This window comes from Chelonia mydas, chromosome 1, assembly GCF_015237465.2.
Source record: "Chelonia mydas isolate rCheMyd1 chromosome 1, rCheMyd1.pri.v2, whole genome shotgun sequence".
Classification (NCBI taxonomy): Eukaryota; Metazoa; Chordata; order Testudines; family Cheloniidae; genus Chelonia; species Chelonia mydas.
Window position 1 is genome coordinate 220,938,097 of NC_057849.1, and position 14,086 is coordinate 220,952,182.

A 14,086-nucleotide genomic window follows, 5' to 3' on the forward strand; every position below is an offset into this window, starting at 1 on the left:
ATGGCTTGTGTTATACAGGATGTCAGACTAGATCAGGGGTCTCCAAACTTTGAGACAAGGGACATATTAAATTTTTGAAAGGGCTTTGTGGACCTAAGCAACTGTGAAAGAAATTAAATATATGCAAAATTGTTTAAAAAAAAAACACTACTCAACTGTGTCAGTGTTCCATTAAATTCTAAATCAGGTATAAAAGTTAATCAATGCAGGTACTGTAAGTTGGTTCCCCTTTTTGGGTCTGCTCTGCCCTGCGCCTGCTCCCTTCTCCCTCTGTCTGCTAGGCGTGCCTGCTCTGCTGAAGAAAATGATAAAGGATTGAAAGTTTTGGCTGTACTTTTGGTAAGAGAAGCTCCAGGTTCCCATTGTTTGTTGGGACTGTTTGGTTCTATTAGTGCTGTATTTAAAATTTAACCATCATGAAATTGTTAATTTCCATCTTCTTTACTGCATTTATTGGAGATGTAATTAAGCATCTGACTTGTATTTTTACTCTAAGGCAGGGGTCTGTGCCTGCTCGGCTGCAGCACCAACTCTCCCTTAAGTTGGCTCCCCTTTTGGAGAGACTGGCTCCCAGGGGCACTCACCCCTCCTCACAGCTCAGCTGAGCTACACCCCCCCCACCCACGTGAGCTGCTGCCGGCAGCCCCTCCCCCTGCCTGCTCAGCGTGCCTACTCAGCTGTTCGCTTTTCCCCTGTTGGTTGGAGGGCCAGACAAATGGAAGCCCCAGGACGGATCCGGCCCGCAGGCCATAGTTTGGAGACCCCTGGACTAGATGATCACTATAGTTCCTTCTAACCTTGGAATCCGTGAATCTATTAACAAAACAGATCACATTCATTTCAGTGAATGTGTAATTAGATGCAAGTGAGTTGATGAGAGAATTGGACAATTTATGATTCTAGAAGAGGCTTCAAGTTTGTAAACTCTGATTCTGCATTTTTGTATGCATGTAGAATGCTGTGTGTGTGAGAACATGAAGTTTATTTAAAAAAAAAAAACTTGACTCATAAGCAGAATTTTTCAAGGTCCCTAAATTTCAGAATCACATTCCTTAAAGAACTGGCGATTCTTTGCTTTTATTGATCTGTGATTAAAACCAAGAGTACCAAACTTAAAAGGAGTAATAGATTCTCTATGGAAGTCCAGGAGAAAATTTCATAATATTTTGGAGAACGTTGTCTTGAATAAAACAGGTCAGCATCATAATTTTGAAGGGTATCTCCCAGCCTTCTTTGTCAGCAAATTGAACTGCACATTTTGTCAGATTTCTACTAATCCTTGTTTGTTAGGATAGAAATAACATGAGAACAGCAGAAAGATTTCTTGTTTGCTCCTGTTGCTTTTCATTCTAGCCAAAGCCAGGAAGTGAGGGAGGCATGGTAAATATATGCAAAATTGTTAAAAAACAAACAAACAAAACCCCCAAAACACTACTCTACTGTGTCAGTGTTCCATTTTTCATCCCTCTATTTTCAACTTTTAGGAGCAGTAACTAAACAGAGGAAGAAACTTACTGTGACTTCCCTCAGAGGACACTGCTATGGTATTGCCTAGAGGGATTAGGAGAATAATGCTTAGCTCTGAAAAAAGAAAGCTTATGCTCAAATTTGTTTGTCTCTAAGGTGTCACAAGTACTCCTTTTCTTTTTGCGGATACAGACTAACACGGCTGCTACTCTGAAACCTTAGCTCTGAGTTTTCTATTTAAACAACTTATTTATGCTCACTAGTACCTTACTCCACAAATAGTTTGCTGGCAGTATACTCCATTTTTTAAAATTTGCCCTCTGAAAAATAAATAAAACACAATCTTGTTACTATTGGCTTTTTGGTTTTCAGGAGGTGGCTTGACAAGTCACAGGAGACAAAAGGAAAATGCAAATTGTGGGTTAATTTTTAACGTTAATCACATCTTCTTTTTTCCTTTTAATTCCAACAGGAAATTGTTCTGGTGGTGTTTTTTGGTGCTGAATATTTGGTGCGGCTATGGTCTGCTGGTTGCAGAAGTAAATATGTTGGCTTTAAGGGAAGACTACGTTTTGCCAGAAAGCCTATATCAATTATTGGTAAGATTCATATTGTTTTTAGACAGTTCTGTTCATATCCTGTTTAAACTGCAAATATAAAGTTATTACCAAAGAACATACTGGAGACCTGAGTTGTATCCTTGATTCTTAGCACTGACCTGTGTGTGACCTTGGGCAAGCTGTCTGTGCTTCCCTGTGTCTGTCTTAGCTATTTAAATTGTCCTTGCCTTGAAAAGTTTAGTCTTATTATGTATTAGAAATGTGCCTAGTACAATGGGGTCTCCAGGCACTACCGTGGTACAACTATATGCAGTATTATTACTGCTTATTCATGAAATAATGATATGTATTAGGCCCTTGCCTACAGGGAACCCTAGCTGAAGAAGGAAAATCTGAATCTCTGAAGGGTAGGGAAGATGGAAAGCGGCATCACCTACTGGTGATAACAGGGGGTGGCTGAGGCTATGTGAAACATTGGCCCTGGGGAGGGTGGCTGTACTTTCAGGTACTTTCAATAACTTGGTCACCCTTCTCACTAGCTGAGTTTTCCATTCTTTCGCCAGCTCCAGGTTCTCAAATTGTGCTTGAATATGTACTGTAGGGTGGGCACAGTGGAAGGGAGGATACAAAGGAGCTGCTGGATGGAGAGGAAGAGGGGAATAGAGAGCTAGTTGGAGGAGAGTGAGAGGGGTGTTGGGGAAAAGGGGCGATGGAAAAAAGTAACTGGATTTGTACGTAACATTACCATGAACATTCTGTTTTGTCTGGAGTGTGTTTTTCTTTAATTTATAAACCCTTTGGGAAAGGCTATATCTTCCTGTGGTTTTTGTACACACCTTGACCATTTTAGGTGCTACAATGATATGAATGTGTGTAAAATGTTTTAATACCGTATACAGTACACTTTTTAATCATTAAGGGGTCTGTGTTCCCTTTCATAGGTTATTTTTATGTGGGGGAATTGAAACCTAGTTTCTGCTCACTGGGTTTTGTGGTCATGCTTCTGCCGGGGTACAGGTAGCTGGGGAGCAGTGTGTGAGTTTAACCCCATCTGCAGAGTCCACAGCTGATTCCCTCACTCACCACCTATGATTTGCATGAGATTTCAGGTGAAAACTCAGCAAACCAAGTAGTCTGCTGAGGAGCTTAATATGCATAATTAACAACAGGGGGAAATAATGTACAACTTTCAAATCCTGGGGGATTTCGTTTCATGAAAAACAAACAGAAGCACAAATGCACAAAATATATAGCTGTTAGGGCTTTCAAGTGATTTTAAAAAAATTAATCATGATAATCACATGATTAATTGCACTCTTAAACAGTAATAGAATGCCATTTATTTAAATATTTTTGGATATTTTCTACAATTTCAAATAGATGGATTTCAATTACAACACAGAATAAAATGTACAATGCTCACTTTGTATTTTTGGTTACAAGTATTTGCACTGTAAAAAACCCAAAAGAAATCGTGTTTTTCAATTCAGCTCATGCAAGTACTCTAGTGCAATTTCTTTCTCGTGATAGTTGAACTTATAAATGTAGAATTATGTACAAAAAAAACTGCATTCAAAAATAAAACAATCTAAAACTTTAGAGCCTGCAAGTCTGCTCACTCCTACATCTTGTTCAGCCCGTCACTAAGACAAACAAGTTAGTTTATTTTTCAGGAGATAATGCTGTCTGCTTCTTGTTTTACAGTGTCACCTGAAAGTGAGAACAGATGTTTGCATGGCAGTGTTGTAGCTGGTGTTGCAAGATATTTACGTTTCAGATGCGCTAAATGTAAACGGGGGAATAGTCCTGCTATTGTGGGGAACTTTCCTGGCTTCTGTACTGCCCCGGTGAAGTGGGCTAGTGAAAGGATGAGTCCTCGCTCCCACTTCCTTTATCCAGTGGCCTCCCTGCCCTTGAGGACTCCCCTTCCACTATCCTGTCTGGCGGAGTCCTCGTAACGCCAACAAGGCTGGGCCCAGGATTGCTGGGGGGCTCGACCGCCAACCCTGCTGTGGTCACCTAGGACAGGGGCGAGGGTGTCCCCACTCCGGAGTACTCTCTCTGCCCTGGGCACTTCTCTGACCCACTGACCATTACATACAATTTAAAGCAAATGCAAGTTATTTAATCACAATTTTAAAAAGAATAAGGAAAAATGGGAAAGGCTAAAGGAAACACATCAACCTACTCTGTGGCAGGAAACATCACAAACAGTGTCTCTGGAATGTCAGGGCAGTTCACAGCCTGTTCCTTGTAAGTCCCAGGCCTCTTTCTCAGGCCCTGGCTGTGCTGCAGGGATGCTGTGGGTTGGACACTTGCTCTGGCGGTGGCCACATGCTCTCAGGCTCTAAGTGGTAGGACCCTTCTTTCCAGTGTTGCCTCCGCCCTGTCGGGGCTACGATCCAAGCCTGGCCTGCAGAGCCTCTTGGCTGAGGTGTCTCCCTGTGCTGGGCCCACTGCCCAGAGTCCCCCTCGCTCTCCCCAGCTGCTCACCGCACCCAGCTGCAGACAGCTCCAGCTCCAGCTCCACCACTCTGTCTCAGCGCTGCTGCTGCTCTGCCTCCAGCTCCCCGGGCTGCTTCTTTGGCCCCTCTGGCTCTGGTTGCTGCAGCTCTGCTCCCAGGACAGGGTCTGCTCTCTCTGGGATGCTTTTCTGGTCCCTCTGGATCTGGCACAGCTCTGCTCCCCAGCTCAGCTTGGGCCCCTGCTTCCTCCTTAGCTCAGCCCCACTCTGTCTGACCCAGGCAAATCCAGCTCACATGGAGGACGGGAGCTCCCTGGCCTCCTGACTCCCTGATTAGCCTGCCCGCCCTGTCATTCAGGCTGACCTGGAGCATTGGCCTCTCCCCATTGTTCCTGGGGACTATCAGTCTCAGGATCCTGATTTCCCATAGACCCTTCCCCTTTTAGTAGTGGGAGCTAGCCAACCAAAACACCCCCCACTGAATGTTAGTAAGGGGCAACAGTCCCCTTACATAAAGATTGATATGTCCCTTCATCTTCAACCACCATTCCGAAGACATGCATCCACGCTGACGATGGTTTCTGCTTGATAATGATCCAAAGCAGTACAAACTGACGCATGTTCACTTTCATCATTGGAGTCAGATGCCACCAGCAGAAGGTTGATTTTCTTTTCTGATGGTTGGAGTTCTGTAGTTTCTCTATCGGAGTGTTGATCTTTTAAGACTTCTGAAAGCATGCTCCACGCCTCGTCCCTCTCAGATTTTGGAAGGCACTTCAGATTCTTAAACCTTGGGTCGAGTGCTGTAGCTCTCTTTAGAAATCTCACATCGGTACCTTCTTTGCGTTTTGTCAAATCTGCAGTGAAAGTGTTCTTAAAACAAACATGGGCTGGGTCTTCATCCGAGACTGCTATAATATGAGATGTATGGCAGAATTCAGGTAAAACAGAGCAGGGGACATACAATTCTCCCCCAAGGAGTTCAGTCAAAATTTAATTAACACATTATCTTTTTAACACGTGTCATCAGCATGGAAACGTCCTCTGGAATGGTAGCTGAAGCATGAAGGGGCATTCAAATGTTTAGCATATCTGGCACTTAAATACCTTGCAATGCCAGCTACAAAAGTGCCAGTGAACGCTTGTTCTCACTTTCAGGTGACATTGTAAATAAGAAGCGGGCAGCATTTATCTCCCGTAAATGTAAACAAACTTGTTTGTCTTATCAGTTGGCTGAATAAGAATTAGGACTGAGTGGACTTGTAGGCTCTAAAGTTTTTTACATTGTTTTGGTTTTGAGTTACGGGTTTTTGTTTTTGAACAAAAAAAAATCTACGTTTGTAAATTGTACTTATACAATAAAGAGATTGCATTATGGTGCATATATGAGGTGAATTGAAAAATACTATTTCTATTTTTACAGTGCAAATATTTGTAATAAAAATTAAAGTGAGCACTGTTCACTTTGTATTCTGTGTTGTAATTTACAGCAATATATTTGAAAATGTAGAAAAACATCCAAAATAGCTTAAATTTCAATTGGTATTCTATTGTTTAACAGTGCAATTAAAACTGCAATTGTGATTGGTTTTTTTTAATCGCAGTTAATTTTTTTGAGTTAATCGTGTGAGTTTAACTGTGATTAGTCGACAGCCCTAATAGCTGTGTTTATATATGGGCGATTGTATGTGCCATCTCTTGAGGGATGTGGGAACTGATTCAGTGCATGGCACTTCATTGTTTGCGGACATAATGACTCTGATGCAGACACAGTTAAAGTGGCCTGGTAAATTTGGCCTTGTAAGGAAGTTGTGTATGTTTTTTTGGTTTTTAATAAAATGCCAAAATGTTCTGTGAAATTGTTTTGAAAACTTTAATTTTTTTTGCAAAAATAATTATACAGCCAATTCTATAACTGACCTTGTCTCATAGAACATATCATGAGCCAGAACTTGAAACAATCTATGCAGCAACCTTTGCTCTCCATTGCTTTCCCAGGATTATATTTAAGTAGCTTCCATAAGTAATTATCTGACAGAATATTCATTTGAATGCAGGATAAGCTACATAAATCCTGTTAGAATGTTTTCAACTTGATCTGTATTCAGTATGATGTCACATTACGTACTACAGTAGCAATTAGTGTTTGTATAGTATTAGAGCATACAGTGCACTTTAAATGCTAAGTGTAAATCGTGAGCACAGGATTGCAACTTCTTTGTTAGGACATCTCAGAATGTTTAAGTATAGAGAATGTGGGAGGTTATGGACAAAAGAGGTGTAAATACTATTTTATTCTTGTGGGAATTAAGGCTCATTGGGGAAATACATTTGGAAGTACAGTTGTTACTGTTACGTTGTAGAAGAAACTCTGTGTACTAGTCCTATTGCTAGACTTGGCTGTGGGGCTATACATTTGCTTTGTAGATGTTCAGGGTCAGGCTCAGGCTGGAGCCTGGGGTCTGGGACCCCGCAAGGCCAGAGGGTTCCCAGAGCCTTGGCTCCAGTTGGAACCCAATATAGGTTTATCATTGGCTTCAGCAGGAGCAGTGTTGGGTCAACACTTTTGAAAATTCCACCCTGAATGTTTATACTTAGGCTTTTTGTAAAAGGTAAATAGTGGGCACAGGTGAAGATAACATGAGGGATTGCAAGGTCACATGCTATCCTTTTTGCTGCATTACAGAAATGTCACTACAGATGAATTTTTGTAATTAATGTTCATTCACCAGGGGATTGGGAGCTTATGCTTTGAAATAAATATTAGGCAGGTTATGTTCAAGGGTGTTGTGTGTGCATTATTATCCCATATTGTCTGCCTTTAGCAATGGGCCTGTGTGGAATATATTCATATGCACCTTCAAAGTTTGTTATGGAATGAGACAGGGCTCTGAAGGAGCACCTGTACATTGAATGTGAAATTCCAGTCAAGTTATATAAGCCTACCAGTGTTGTGCCAATAAAACACTGAGTGAATGTTAGAGAAAAACCACATTATTGTAAGTCAGAACTCAAAGTATGTGCATACAGGCTGTTTATTTTGAGTCCTTACAGACAGATTTTCACTGGACCACTAAAAAGCATATATCCAGCCTAAGAGCTATCTCCAGACCATAAACTTCATACCATAAACTACTAGAGCTGCTAAAAACAATTCAAAGGTTTTGTTAAAAGGGAATTTTTTTTTTGCTTTTTGTACTTGAAAAATGGGTGAATTGTTTTTGCTCACAATCACCGGATATTGAAAGTTGTAGACCAAATGTAAAGATATTGGGAAAATTAGAAATCAAATTGTTGAGTTAATAATGGAAGTACTTAAGCAATCTGGCGGTAGGTATTACTATGTGCTCTGCCTATTACCATGTGCTCTGCCTATGTGTATAAATAAGAAATACTTGCCTAGCAAGCTGATTTTTGTCCATGGACAAACAGCTGGTGGCTTACCATGGTTGCTGTCCTTTCAGGCATTATATGCTTTCAAAATCAGCCAGGTCTGGCAGTAAATTCTGGCTATGCTGTGACTTCACAGCTTCGTATATTTTAAATGCTGACCTATATGCTGGCAGAGAGGCAAATGCAGCAGCAGCAAGAAACATAGTTAACAAATTGGCACAAGTTTTAGAGGCAACAAGGGACAATTTTTTCACCAGTGTTGGACTTGCTGCCCCAAAAAACTAACTTTGGCTGGCACAATGAGAAGGAACAAGCCTGAAATTCCTGTTCAGTTCCTTCCCAACTGGCAAAACCTGTCCACTCCAGTTTTGTTTGGTTTCCAGGAAAATGACCCTTGTGACTTATGTACCCAAAAAGGGGAAAGCAGTATTACTGTTGTCATCTATGCACTCAGATGCTTCTGCCTCTGGGGCTGAAGCAAAACGGTTATAATTAATTTTTATAACAAAACAAAAGGACACGTGTGATGGTATCCTTATCCATCACAAAATGGATAGGCAAACACTGGCTGATGGTAGTTTTTGTGAACATTTTGGACGTATGTCTGAATGCATATATTTGGATGTAGTTGAATTGTACCTGGCTTAATAAATCCCTGGCTTAATAAATCCTTAAGTAAGAGAGATGTTTTTCAGGGACCTGGTCATAGAAATGAAGAAACCACTGGTGCACGAAAGCAACACTGCAGCCTGTCTCAGGCTTCTAGGGAAACAGTGCTTAGTGTGCTAGGTACTGGTCCAGAGCCTAAGAAACAGGCAAGATGTTATGTCTGTTCCAGAGAATGAGACCAAAAAACCTCTAAAATGTGAAATTGTACATTCAGAACATATGTCACTTATTTGCCCCATTTGTTCAACATAGTAGGCTATTTACTGCCATTTTGCTGAGTTTGTGCCTCATACAGGGGCATGCACAGACATTTAACTTTGACCCCTTTACGGGGGGGCATGTTCTGTGTTCCCCCCGGCAGGAGCTCACTCACAGACTGGGACTGGCAGATTGGGACTGACAGGGAATTGGTGGGTCAGGAAAACAAGTGGGAAGAGGGGAGAGATCTCTGAACATCCAGGATGAGAGGTGGGAAAGAAGACTGTGAGACTGGGATGAGGAACCATGGCTGAAGAAGAGAAAGGATTGAGCCAGGGACAAGTTGCTGGAGATGGGGAAGGAGGAGTCACGATTGTGGGGAATGGATAAAAAGGTCTGTACCCACTAGACACACTCCTCTCCAGAGCCTCATCAGTGCCAAGCTGAACCTCCATCAGTGCCAAGATTCCTGAGTCTCAACATTCCTCTAGTGTCAGCAACTATCTGTGAAACCCACTGGCAAAGTGTCTCATCTCTCTCCTGTGTCATAGAATCCTAGAATATCAGGGTTGGAAGGGACCTCAGGAGGTCATCTAGTCCAACCCCATGCTCAAAGCAGGACCAATCCCCAACTAAATCATCCCAGCCAGGGCTTTGTCTAGCCTGACCTTAAAAACCTCAAAGGAAGGAGATTCCACCACCTCCCTAGGTAACTCATTCCAGTGCTTCACCACCCTCCTAGTGAAAGTGTTTCCTAATATCCAACCTAAACCTCGCCCATGGCAACTTGAGACCATTACTCCTTGTTCTGTCATTTGCTACCACTGAGAACAGTCTAGAGCCATCCTCTTTGGAACCCCCTTTCAGGTAGTTGAAAGCAGCTATCAAATCCCCCCTCATTAGTTTCTTCTGCAGACTAAACAACCCAGTTCCCTCAGCCTCTCCTCATAAATCATGCGTTCTAGTCCCCTAATCATTTTTGTTGCCCTCCGCTGGACGCTTTCCAAATTTTCCACATCCTTCTTGCAGTGTGGGACCCAAAACTGGACACAATACTCCAGATGAGGCCTCACCAAGGTTGAATAGAGGGGAACAATCACATCCCTTGATCTGCTGGCAATGCCCCTACTAATACATCCCAAAATGCCGTTAGCCTTCTTGGCAACAAGGGCACACTGTTGACTCATCCAGCTTCTTGTCCACTGTAACCCCTAGGTCCTTTTCTGCAGAACTGCTGCCTAGCCATTCGGTCCCTAGTCTGTAGCAGTGCATGGGATTCTTCCCTCCTAAGTGCAGGACTCTGCACTTGTCCTTGTTGAACCTCATCAGATTTCTTTTGGCCCAATTCTCTAATTTGTCTAAGTCCTTCTATATCCTATCCCTACTGTCCAGAGCATCTACCACTCCTCCCAGTTTCGTGTCCTCTACAAACTAGCTGAGGGTGCAGTCCACGCCATCCTCCAGATGATTTATGAAGATATTGAACAAAACCGGCCCGAGCACCGACCCTTGGGGCACTCCACTTGATACCGGCTGCCAACTAGACATGGAGCCAATGATCGCTACCCATTGAGCCTGACCATCTAGCCAGCTTTCTGTTCACCTTATAGTCCATTCCTCCAGCCCATACTTCTTTAACTTGCTGGTAAGAATACTGTGGGAGACCGTATCAAAAGCTTTGCTAAAGTCAAGGAATAACACATCCACTGCTTTCCCCTCATCCACAGAGCCAGTTATCTCATCATAGAAGGCAATTAGATTAGTCAGGCATGATTTGCCCTTGGTGAATCCATGCTGACTGTTTCTGATCACTTTCCTCTGCTCTAAGTGCTTCAGAATTGATTCTTTGAGGACCTTCTCCATGATTTTTCCAGGGACTGAGGTGAGGCTGACTGGCCTGTAGTTCCCCAGATCCTCCTCCTTCTCTTTTTTTAAAGATGGGCACTACATTAGCCTTTTTCCAGTCATCTGGGACCTCCCCCGATGGCCATGAGTTTTCAAAGATAATGACCAATGGCTCTGCAATCACATCCGCCAACTTCTTTAGCACTCTTGGATGCAGTGCATCCAGCCCCATGGACTTGTGCCTGTCCAGCTTTTTTAAATGGTCCCGAATCACTTCTTTCTCCACAGAGGGCTGGTCACCTCCGCCCAGTGCAGTAGTCTGGGAGCGGACCTTGTTTGTGAAGACATTGCTCAAAAAAAGCATGAGTACATTAGCTTTTTCCACATCCTCTGTCACTAGGTTGCCTCCCTCATTCAGTAAGGGGCCCACACTTTCCAGGCTCCCAGCACGACATCACCCTTGTTGCTCACACTTCTAAACTTAATCCAGAGACTCTCAGGTTTTTCTGCAGTTTCATACCAGAGCTCCTTTATGTCAGTCCCCATAAAGGATGACTACTTACTACTGCTATCATTTTCCTTGCTAGCTCAAGTTGCAGACGTCTGTGTGGTGGAGCTAAAGGTTTTAGTCCTACTGATGTCCCATATGGGTATCAATATGATGCTACTGGATGGAATTTGTATGTTCAGTTTGCTTTTTTAAAAACCTAAGCAACTTCTCTCACACACACCCCATTTTCAAAGAGCTCTAAGGTTCCAAAGTCAAATGCTCAAAAGCTGGGAAATGCCAGAATAAGGGTTGGTTGTGCAACCTTAATTTGTCCCCCTTGTGGATATGCATTGTGATAGTCTTTAATTAGATGATTGCATCCTGGTTTTTTTTTTCCCACAGCACCTCTGCCTTAATCAGTTCATAGGCCTATTTGAGTTCTGGGAAGAGGTGGACCCAAAACTAAAGACCTATGGTCTCAGCCACAGGGAGGGACTACAAAGTCCAGAAAACAGAGTACTTTGGGTAACAAATGTGAAAAAAGGGATGGGAGTGAGGATATCGGTCCAACACGGGATCCAGAGGGGATGCTAAGCAGAAAACCCCAGTCAGTGCCCACTGCTCCACAAAGGAGTCAGAGGATTCAGGGGTGCCACCTAGAGGAAATCTGCCTGGATATCAGATACCAGTAGAGAATGGAAGAGGGCACCTCCCCTTCCAACTTTCTCCACCTGGACAGATGGATGACCATCTTGGCCATGCCAGGAGGAGGTTGATGAGGAGATCTTGTGACTTTGGGGCTGTGGATGGAGTGTACAAGACACATACTTACCCAGAGGGTACTGCAACCTGGTGCTCTCTGGGTAAGTATGTCTCTTTCATTACAGAATGGACAAGTGCCAGGAGGCTCCATGAACCATGCCAGCACACAGCTATGCTCACAGCTGCATGGAGGAGTTGCGAGTTAATATCCCTGGTGGGCCTTGGGCAAGGTGAAGTACACACTGGCCCACCAGAGCTCCTGCCCTCTGCAGGTTGCAGGAGGTCCTGCCACTTGTTCCCCGGTGGTAGTATGAGGGTGAAGAAATGGATGTTGAGGGGGATGAGCATAGAGATGTTCATGAGGCATGGATGTTTTGCAAACGGTTCTTGTGGCATGTTGGGTGTGGCCAAGGACGCTCATGGGGCAGCGGGGGTTAAATTCCAGAGGGTCAGCAGTGAACAGGGATCACTCTTCCTCAGGATCCACTTGAGGAAAATGAGAGAAGGAGGAGACAAGGCTGCCCTCGCCTCCTGGAGCACACAACAGGGTAAGAGCAGGGTGGGCAGCTCCATGCACTGGCTGAGTGCTATAATCCCTCTGATCCTAATCCCGGACATTTTAGAGTCTGGTGGTACAAGCCAGGACCAACTTCCATGAATCAAGGGGGACTCCCTCACCTGCACATGGAGATGGGGTTGTGTAGGAGGGGTTCTGCAAGGAGGGTCTTCTCCACAGTGGCTGCTATGGACCTGGTCACTGACACTAGATGCTGCCAGGTCCTGAGTAGGTCCCAGTAAAAGACTGGTAGCTCAGAGATGTCTCAGGAGATAAGAGCTGCCTGGCATATTGGAGATGATGGAGGAAGATGTGCACCAAAATGCTTCATGTATGACTACCTGCACTGTCACTGAAGGGCCTGAATGCAGGAGCTGTGGACCTGCCTGTGGATGCAGAGCAGGCCTGGTCTGCCCTCCCATAAGAGGAGGCTCAGGACAGCCACAGAGACCCAGTGCAGACTGGCCAGAAAAACTCCAGAAACTTCTTCTGGAGGCTGTCTAGGGTTCCTGTAGGGTGCTCTCAATGTGCTGAAGTGGTGCCAGAGCATAGACCGGACAGGTTGACAACAAGCGTCCTCCCCAAAAGGACAGGAAGTGCACAAGGGACTTGCTGTAGGGATGAAGCAGGGCTGTGTAGTGAAGGAGACTGACTGTAGGACCCTTGCCTTATTTGTTGCAAAAGTTTGGAAGATGTGTAGTGAATGAGGCAGGGGTCTGCCATAGTAAAGGCAGTTGAATGCTACCATGGAGAATTGAATTATAGACTTGAAATTAGACGAAGGTTTCTAACCATCAGAGGAGTGAAGTTTTGGAATAGCCTTCCAAGGGAAGCAATGGGGGCAAAATACCTATCTGGCTTTAAGATTAAACTCTAAGTTTATGGAGGAGATGGTATGATGGGATAACATGATTTTTGGTAATTGATCTTTAAATATTCATGGTAAATAGGCCCAATGGCCTGTGATAGGATGTTAGATGGGGTTGGATCTGAGTTACTACAGAGAATTCTTTCCTGGGTATCTGGCTGGTGAATCTTGCCCATATGCTCAGGGTTTAGCTGATCGCCATATTTGGGGTGGGAAGGATTGGAAGAGGCCCTGAAGCTTTTTCGCCTTCCTCTGTAGCATGGGGCACAGCTCACTTGCTGGAGGATTCTCTGCACCTTGAAGTCTTTAAACCATAATTTGCGGACTTCAATAGCTCAGACATAGGTGAGAGGTTTTTCGCAGGAGTGGGTGGGTGAGATTCTGTGGCCTGCGTTGTGCAGGAGGCCAGACTAGATGATCATAATGGTCCCTTCTGACATTAATATCTATGAATGTATATTTTTGACTGTGCCACATACATCCTATGTGATGCTGGATAAGGCACTTGAAGCAGACTTTTTCGTGTGTGTTCATTAATTGAGCATTTCTCAGTTTCTGGGTGCCTGCTTTGAGACTACTGGGTCTTATGTGCAGAAGTGCTGAGGACTCAAAGTGTGACTGAAGTCAATGGGAGAGCTATTCTTTGAACATATTAAGTGTGGTATAATGCTAATGAAACATCAGGTCCTAGGTGTGCCAAATTGGGCACCCAAATAGGTGGATACTTTTGACCTTAATCTCTTTGTGCCTTAGTTCCCTATCTTTAAAATGGGGATAACACCCTTTCCTCTCACGGGGTGTTGTGGAAATAAAT

The 14,086-nt window shown here is 43.8% G+C and overlaps 1 protein-coding gene across 1 annotated transcript in view; it reads left to right on the forward strand.

Moving 5' to 3' along the window:
* Positions 1-14,086, forward strand: part of LOC102940290 (potassium voltage-gated channel subfamily KQT member 1-like) — a 742,437-nt gene that overhangs the window by 72,159 nt on the left and 656,192 nt on the right. The window contains exon 3 of the mRNA XM_043532723.1: positions 1,940-2,066. Coding sequence (XP_043388658.1) covers positions 1,940-2,066 — 127 coding nt within the window. The remainder of the gene's footprint in view (positions 1-1,939; positions 2,067-14,086) is intronic.